This window comes from Prunus dulcis, chromosome 6 (genome assembly GCF_902201215.1).
Source record: "Prunus dulcis chromosome 6, ALMONDv2, whole genome shotgun sequence".
Taxonomy (NCBI): domain Eukaryota; kingdom Viridiplantae; phylum Streptophyta; class Magnoliopsida; order Rosales; family Rosaceae; genus Prunus; species Prunus dulcis.
Genome location: NC_047655.1, coordinates 19,172,000 through 19,181,458, shown reverse-complemented (window position 1 = coordinate 19,181,458; position 9,459 = coordinate 19,172,000). Strand labels below are relative to the sequence as shown.

The window sequence follows — 9,459 nt, the reverse complement described above, 5'->3', positions numbered from 1 at the left end:
TATCGAAGAAAACAAAGCCCTCTATGTGAAGGAGAAAAATATAAGAAAATATATATATAAGAGGGATGTGGTGGAAGCCACCATGTGAAAGTCCAAAACAGCAAAGAAACAAAGCAAGAGGACTTATTCTTAAAATTCCAGCCACTGTGAGTTTGACTGGCGATTTGGGTTACTTCCGCTCATCTTTCTGGAAATGGAACCAATTAAAGGAAGAGGAAGAGGAAGATGCATAGGCCGTTGAGGCAGGAGTAGAGCCAGAGCTTTACCACAGACAAAGGTTGTTTCAGAAGTTCCGGAAGATTGTGAGCAGGAGCCAGAAGTTTCGCATAGGGCAACACCTGTGCCTACTGTACAGTCGGATGTTCTTATGACAAAGTCATTTGCTGAGTTCTTACAGGCTAGAGAACATGGAGTTGCTTAAACAGCTTTTAGGGAGCCTCCATTGCCTGAACATGTTGCTAATTTTCGATTGTGTGCACTGATCATTGAGCCGAAGATACTACAAGCTCAACATTTCTTCGGGGAGAGTAATTTCATGATGTTGAATCATTGGATTCATGATCTGAAAGACTGCTTTGGTATAATCGAAATCACAAGTGTGAAAAAGATTAAGATAATCGTATTTCTATTATAGAATGAGGCTCGTGTGCGGTGGGAATACTGTGGTCGAGTCCAAGGATGAGACCCAGATGGATCTGGTAATCCTATCTGTAGAGATGGAAAGATTTTATACATGTCATTCAGACTGGATTCAGATATGAGGATTTGACTTTACTTTGTTCAAATGATTTCCTCAAATGGGATTATATCAGTAAAGAATACATATGTTTTTCTAAAATATTTAATTGCACTGCTACAATGTGGAGAGAGTGCTTTGGGGTCTCATATCAGGTGAGCACGTCTGAGTAGAAATCTTTCATCAGAGTAGGAAATGGACCATGGTAGGAGAGATAAATCGAACACCCCAGTAATGCACAAGAGATGGTGCAGGTTGGAAAGGGAGACTCTTCATTCTCTATTTGTCTAGCTCGAGCACTAGGCTCTGCTCACAACATGGTAGCGACTTCTCTCAAATCTTAAGGCTCTTTAAGGACTACACATAGGAACTGTTTTGTCACACTTGAGTGATTTGAAGAGGAGAGGGTACTTGGTGTTCCTGACTGTTTTATCACCATCTTCAGCTTCCCTCATACAGGCCACTTTCCCTAGCTACGAGGAAGAAACCCTTATCTCTGCAATTGCAGGTACGTAAAATTTCGAGCATGAAATTTTTATAAGGGGGGTAGATTGTAACACCCCGACCCTGATTTATTTATCCAACTCAAATTTTAAATTAATTTAAATATGAATTTACAATTTTGGGCCCGGGGTAAGGGTAATTTGGTCCCTTTTTAATCCTGAAGGATTTTGGAGAGATGTTTGGTACTATTACGTAGATCATACTGCGATGAGTTCGTAGACACGTAGTGGGCTCGAATTGGAGTTGTAACGAAGAAGTTATGATCAAAACATCACCAATGGCAAAATTATAATTATTTCAAAATGGGTTTGATAAAAATCTGATTTCTCTCTCTCTCTCGAAACAGCAGCACCCAGCCGGCCATGTTTTGGCCGGCAGTTCTTTACTTCAGCCACCAAAATTGACAGGGCCTATACCAAAATGACCAGGCCACCGTCCTCTTCCAACCCCAGCCAAGCCCCACTGCCTGCAGCCATGTTTTCGCCTAAAAATCGAAGAGAAAGGGCTGGTTTTTGGCTCGAAATTCTCCGACTTCGTTCATCGTCATCCGGTCACCAATTCCGACGAGTGAGGTATGTTTTCTCACCTATTTCTCATGATCTAGCTAATGGTTAGGTAGGATTTTATCAATTTTGAGCCTAGGTAGTTCGATTTTCGAATTGAATTTCAGTCGATTTTGGGATCGCGATTCCAGCCACTTCCAATCACTTTTTGGGGTGGGCCCAAAAACAAAAGCGACTCCAAATAAGGTGTTACACTTAGGGTAGGAGTCTTAAGACGTGATTTTGAGATTTTTCGATAAAGTGTTATCGCTTTGGACACCACATGTGTGGTGGCACGTGGGCACTGTAGCAGAGGGGCATTGTGTCCCGATGCGATCCCCTTGTTGTCACGAGCGCGTAGGTTCTCGGATTTCAATTCATATACAGTTTGAGTTTCGAACAGATTTCGCCTATTGTACGTTATCCGAGTTCGATAGGTGTGAACTGTTGGATCGTCTTGAATTTAAAGTATGTTAATCTAGACATCCCTAGGATCGTGTAAGAATTCACAGATCGCCGGATGTTTCGATTTAATAACTTAAAGTTTGCGTGTTATGATAACCGTACGATCGTGAGCAATCCAACTGTCCGTTTCGGACCAAACTCGCAGGATGTATATCTTAGACCTTGTGGAACCCTTAGAAACGTTCATATCGTAAACTAGAGGTCGTGGGTCCCGTGGGCCCAGCTGACCCATTTTAGAAAGTTTGACCACCCGGTTGACCGAGTGTCCCCCGAGACTATCCCATCATCTGAATTGGGTAGTTGGACCTTAGAAAGTCTTTTTCCTCGTGTGGGTGGAAATTGTTTTCAAATAAACAGCATGGTTTTGTGATAGAAATATTATGCATATAAATTTAATGGGTTATTTAAATTCATTGGATATTTAATAATTGAAATTATTATTTCGTAAAGTTAGTTATACATGTGGGTTTTGACATATTTGAGTATTTTGAGTTCAATTACATAATAATTGAGAATGTGCTATCTATGCTGAATATGTGTGGGGTACCTGGGTCCTTGATGTGAGATGTTGGGAAAAAGTGAGATTATAGTATGTCAGTTTGAAGTGTTATACGCACTACCCTATATACCTCCCTGAATATGGATTATATGCTTGAGAGTCATTGTCTATACTATGAATGGATTTTTGGAACAATTGAATTAAGAAAGGAAATGTCAGTTTAAAATATTGTTATAAGGGTTATGAACTCCACCATCATACGTACCTTCCCTGGTTACTATACACACACGTACCGTGTTTCGGGCGTCTGGGCTTCCTTGGTTACAGATCCTGAAATTGTTGGATACCGGAAAATTATGGATATGTTGGCACTCGGACACCCTTGACTGGGTGTTTTGTGGACCCTTAAGGGGTAGTATGTGCGCGTAGGACTTGTCACCGACGTAAAAGTCTTGAGGATTCGGCTGTACGTGCTGGCTGAGAGTTCGTCCCCCAGTTGGACGGCTCGTTCCCTAGCCACATGGTTGTTCTCCATGTGGTCTAGTAAAACGATCTCCAGTTGGATTGTTTTCCCTAGTACATGATGTGCATCATCATATGTACCTCCCCTTGAATATTGATACTTGGAAACAGTGAGAATGGATACTTGGATACATGGGTATGGATACGTGGGTGTGTCGGAACCCAAGCATACCTTAACGAGGTGTTACAGTAGACCCTTGATTGGGTAGTCTGCGCGCGTAGGACTTGACACAGACGTACAAGTCTTGAGGGTCTCAACTGTATGTGCCGGCTGAGAGTTAGTCCCCCGATTAGAAGGCTCGTTCCCTAGCCACATGGTTGTTGAGGACTCCTCCATGTGGTCTAGTTAAACAATCCCCGGATTAGATTGTTTTCCTGGTACATGATGATGGTGGGAGGTGGGTGTAATGATATTGATAGGCATTAAATACACATATATGAGGATTCGTTTTCAAGTTGAGATCCGTGAGGTTGTGCTTTGTGAATATCCTGCCCCGAGTATGAATATTTAAGTCTCGGATTGGGAAGTGTTGTTCAGCAACATACGCCTTGGATAGGGTATGGTTGCACGGCAAGGATTGATAAAAGAAAGGAACTCATAGAGTATTCACAAGATTGCCTTGTCGAATTTGATATAATGAGGAATCTAAAGTTATTCATTGATTCTACGTATCCCTCACAAGGGGTACGTAGGTAGCCTATGGTCATACCTAGGTGCAGCCACGGACTAAATTTTACTTATGTTGTTTTTATTGTCGTTGGTCCTGAAACTCGACTGAAACCGAGGTGTGACTAGATAATTGTTCAGTTTCTAGTTGGCAAGGGAGGGTTGTTTAAATGTGTTCTGGTTAAGACGAGTATTGCAACCTGTTTTGGATTGTTGTACGATTTGAGCTGAGGCCTTAAACTACTTGCGTTTTTGTTAGGATGTTAAACATCACATTATGGAAATTAGGAAGTTATTTTATGTTGATTACAGTGGGCATTCGTAAAATTGTTTGAATTCATTATCTGCATTGTTTAGAATATTATTTGACTTAAGAGCGTCGTTGGTGGTTTTGCTTCGGATTATTTGAAGGCTGGAGGCCGTTTATGTGAATTGCATGTTATTACATTGTGCATGCTGCCTGTTGGGTTAGAAGAAAGAGAGAGAATAAATTAATGTAACACCTCGACCCTGTTTTATTTATCCAATTAAATTATTAAATTAATTTTAATATGAATTTACAATTTTGCCTCCGAGGTAGGGGTAATTTGGTCACTTTTTAGTCCGAAAAGAGTTTGGGGCAGCGAGGGGTATTTTTACATAGGTCGTACCGAGATGAGTCCGTAGACACGTAGTGGGCTCGATTTAGAACTGTAACGAGGAAGTTACAATCAAAAGAAACTCAGTGGCACAATCGTAATTATTTCAAAATGGGATTTTTATAAAAACAGAAAATTCCCTCTCCCTCTCTCTTTTCCTCCCGTGCGAGCCTTTCCACCCCCCCCCCCCCCCGGCCGCAAGTACACACAGCGGCGACGGTTTTACCGTCACCACCGCTTCTTCCAGCCACCTATTGGGGTGGCACCAGTCCCAAAAGGACCGCAAACTCCTCTTCCTTCCATCCCCAACAACGGTAGCCACCACGATCGCCGGAAATTGCAGAAACACGACCGGTTTTACCTAGATTTTTCGGAGCTCGTTCCGGCGATTCCGGCTACCAAATCTTGCGATCTAGGTATGCTTTCTCATCATTTTAAATGTGTTTTTATGCAGGTTGAAATTTTTGGGATTGTTCAAATTACAAGGGGAACTCTGCCAAAATTTTGGTAGAAAGTCTCGATCTTTAGTAAGTGGGCCTGGCATCGGGGCGATGTCGGAATTTCCACAGGATTCGTCTCGGGTTTCGAAAAATTCGGGGCAGGTCCTGTCAATTAATTAAAGATAATTAATGAGATGAGAGAGAATGAATTCTTAATTAATATGGTATTAGAATTTTAATCACAATATATAAATATTAATTAAAGAAAAACATATTGTTTTGCCATGTTATGTTTAATCTCAACCATTAAAAGTTGAGTAATCTCATGGCCCAAAAGTTGTGTCAAAACTTGTGTAAAAAATATGGTGCCACGGATCCGCCTCCTATATATATATATATATATAAATATATATACAGTGGTTTGAAGATGATGAATCATGGACCTTGGTTTTTATCAGAAATGTGGTGTATATTTTAAGTGTTGTTGAGAATCAATTTATTGGAAAGTTGATATAAAAGTCGGAAAATGGATTGTGAAATAAGGGAAAATTTATGATGAGTTTTAGACTATAGGGAGTACCCCCAGTGACCTTTAAAACAGGTTGTCATTTATGATAATGCCTCACGAGTTTCGAGGACGCCCGAACTGTGTGGTGCGAGGATTGCGACTCAAATAAATATTAATGCTAGAAATTGTAATACCTATACATTTGTATTCTTTATTCTGTTTCCTTTTCTGAATTTCTCCTCTTTCTAGATTAGGGTTCATCACAAAAGTATACTACAGTAAAGTAAAGCCTTAACTGGACACAACAATATAATTTTCACAAGTTCAAGCTCAATCTCAATCTAGAACTCCCAACACCTCTTGGTTTTCTTCTTCGACCTAATTCATATTGGGTCAGTATGGTAGTTTCCTGCTTGATAAGGAAATTCGAATGTTTAATTTTTTTTTTCTTATATATCAATGAGTGTAAAATTTTTCTAGACTTGAGATATATAAAGATGTTCTTTTTTTTCTTTTTTTCTTTTTTTTTTTAATACCCAAAAACATAGTAAATGTAAAATGATTTCAATTCTTTTTGGTTCCTAAAATGAAACTCCCTATCCTCTACAAACAAAAACCAACCTCTGTCCTGGGATTTTAATGTTCGCCGTTACTGACTTGATTTATAAATAATTCTTCGCTATATCTCTCAACAACGTCGCTTTGGCCGAGTGGTTAAGGCGTGTGCCTGCTAAGTACATGGGGTTTCCCCGCGAGAGTTCGAATCTCTCAGGCGACGTTTCTAAAATATTTTTGTCAAATTTTGTCAATCCATGTTTTCCTTTTCTGTTTTTTTAATCTCTTTCCTGTTTTTCTGGAAGCGAGGTCGGCGCCTTCCCCGAGTGCCGCCTTCTCCGCCAACCACCTCAACTGGGTCTCGGCGACTTCGTCAGTCCAAACCCTTTCAAACCTTCTACAAGATCCAATTCTCATGAGAGCTCAGGACACGTGTTCGGCAGATAGAAACGCTGAAAAAGGCCAATTTGTCCTCTGAGTAGGAACGGAAGGAAACCCAGTCAATAACTTTGCATTTGGTCCCGTTGAAATTTGAACAGCCACTTAAGAGTTGAATTGATTTCCCACTTGCGACCTCTAATCTAAACTAATAATAAACCGCACTTGGCCAAAATTTCAACATTTGCCCCCCACCCCAAAAAAAACACTGATGATTGATGACTGAGTGATGAGCGCAGATGTAACGTAAACAAATACCTTGCACTTGCAGATTTCAATTTGCATGCCCTCTCCTCTACGCTGTCTTGACGATTTCCAACTCTCATCTCATCCATAAAAATTATGATTTATTTATTTATTACAACTTATATTGAGGGAGAGGAGATTCGAATCTAAGACATCGCTTAATCATTTGAGTTACAATTTCCTTACAAATTTTTTTAAATTTTTTTAAAAAACTATACTTGTGCTAGCCGTCAAATCGTTTAGCACAACATGTGACCCAAATGAAACAGTGAAAAATATATATGAGATCATCCAAGACGCTATGTTTAAAAATTAGCCATGAAAGTTAAACCGTTTTGACTTGAGAATTTTTTAAGCATAAAAGTAAAATCCCTTGGACTCCAGAATTTTATAGACATTGGTTATTTGACTACAGCAATAGCGGAGAGTCTCGAGCATATGCTTAAATTCAAATTGTAGAGGAACAAAGGCAACATCGAATTGAAATAAGAATATTATTTCCCAAAATAAAAAGTAAGAATATTCCTTAATTGTTGGATGTGCGTTTAACCCAAAATTATCAATGCGAACAAATTCAGGTCGTTAACAAGGTCTAGTTTAATGGAAAAACGTATAACTTATAAACCAATAATGTCAAATTTGAATCTTCATAACACATTGATAGTGTATGTGAGAAATTTTCTTTCCTCTTTCTAACTTTGGCAACCGAAAAAAAAAAAAAAAAAAAAAAAAAAAAAAGAAACAAAAACAAATGTGGGTCGAACCATTATTTCTCTTCCATTCCATATACCTAACCTTCCGGATAAAATCTAACAGTAAATTACAATGTGAACTGATTTCCCTTTTTATTTTCTTTCTGTTTTTATTTTTGGTTTTTTTGCCAAAATTTTCTCTGTTTTTGTTAATCATAAATGATTTGATTGGAGGCATACGTTAGACAAAATAGAGTGGGAGGGCAGGACCCACAACCGCGTAAATATAGGGTGAGTTGCAGGTTCGGATGTTTGTGCTGAAATCGCGTAAGAAGCTAATTTACTATTCTGCACCTTCTTTCTTAAACCAGCCACCCAGCGCTAGTTACCTTGTGCTATAAATATTCTCTGCTTCCTTGTCCAAACCATTCACCCTTCGTTTCGTTTCGTTTCGTGTGACTCTCATAGCATATGTCTCAGAGGCCCAGCGTTCCTCACTCTTCCTCCATAGCCTTCAGCCTCCATTCTCATCTCATGGTCTCCAGTGAGATGAACCCTAACTCCAACTGGTCTTCTTTTTAATCATTAATTCCAAAACCAATTCAATTAATTCTTTAATTCTTTTCAGTCTCTCATACCATACACAAAACCAAACCAACCTTTTTTTCTGTTTGTTTCTCGAGAAAATTCAACATGGGTGTCAAAGGTTTTGTTGAAGGAGGCATAGCATCCATTATTGCCGGGTGCACCACGCACCCTCTCGACCTCATCAAGGTCCGGATGCAGCTCCAGGGCGAGACCCACGCCCCCAACCCGAACCCTAACGCGGCTGTGCAAGCTGTTCGCCCCGCCTACGCCGCCGTCCACACCACCGCCGCTAGACGCGTATCTATCCCTCTCCCTCCCCCACCTCCCCCGGCGGCGCGTGCGGGTCCGATTTCCGTCGGCGTCCGCATCATCCAACAAGAAGGCGTTGCCGCCATGTTCTCCGGCGTGTCCGCCACCATGCTCCGGCAGACTCTCTACTCCACGACGCGGATGGGCCTCTACGACATTCTCAAGCAGAAATGGACCGACCCGACGACCCACAACATGCCGCTCCCGAGCAAGATCACCGCCGGGTTGATCGCCGGAGCCATCGGAGCCGCCGTGGGGAACCCGGCCGATGTGGCCATGGTCAGAATGCAAGCCGACGGTCGGCTACCGGTGGCTGAGCGCCGCAACTACAAGAGCGTCATCGACGCCATAGCCCGAATGGGGAAGCAAGAAGGGGTCACGAGCCTCTGGCGCGGGTCGTCGTTGACGATCAACCGAGCGATGCTCGTGACGGCGTCGCAGTTGGCGTCGTACGATCAGATCAAGGAGACGATCCTGGACAATGGGATTCTGCGCGACGGGCTCGGGACCCACGTGACGGCGAGCTTTGCCGCTGGGTTCGTGGCTTCGGTGGCTTCGAACCCGGTCGATGTGATCAAGACCAGGATCATGAACATGAAGGTGGAGGCAGGGGCTGAGCCGCCGTACTCGGGGGCTCTGGATTGTGCGCTCAAAACCGTGCGCTCCGAGGGGCCTTTGGCGCTTTACAAAGGGTTTGTGCCTACGATTTCTAGGCAGGGACCTTTCACTGTTGTACTGTTCGTGACGCTGGAGCAGGTTCGCAAGTTGCTCAAGGATTTCTGATCGTGGAAATGGACGGTTGTGATTTAATTCGGTGTGTATCCTATGATGACGAAAAATAGAGCTTTTTAGAATATATTAATAAATAATTTTTATTTATTTGTCTATGTTCCTTGAGATTGGATGGAATCTGATTTTATTAAACCTTGGTAAAACAGAAAAAAGAATCAAATTTAAGATACATAAAAAAAGAACAAACATTCTAGCATGTGTGCGCCACATGCCCTTGTGTTCGAAATGTTTTTCATGTTTTAAATATGCAAACCATGATTTACAAGTTAACAACACCACATATCAAATATTTTATAAGACTTCTTTTTTTTTGGCATA

General features: G+C 41.4%; 1 protein-coding gene and 1 non-coding gene across 2 annotated transcripts; both read left to right on the top strand.

Moving 5' to 3' along the window:
- Window positions 1-6,217: 6,217 nt before the first annotated feature.
- TRNAS-GCU lies at window positions 6,218-6,299 on the top strand. The gene has a single exon. It is a non-coding gene; the product is annotated as a tRNA-Ser (tRNA).
- Window positions 6,300-7,736: 1,437 nt separating this feature from the next.
- LOC117631596 (mitochondrial uncoupling protein 5) lies at window positions 7,737-9,236 on the top strand. Its single transcript, XM_034364842.1, has one exon. It carries the CDS (start codon window positions 8,146-8,148, stop codon window positions 9,130-9,132), a length of 987 nt encoding a protein of 328 aa, XP_034220733.1. The 5' UTR covers window positions 7,737-8,145; the 3' UTR covers window positions 9,133-9,236.
- Window positions 9,237-9,459: the final 223 nt, after the last annotated feature.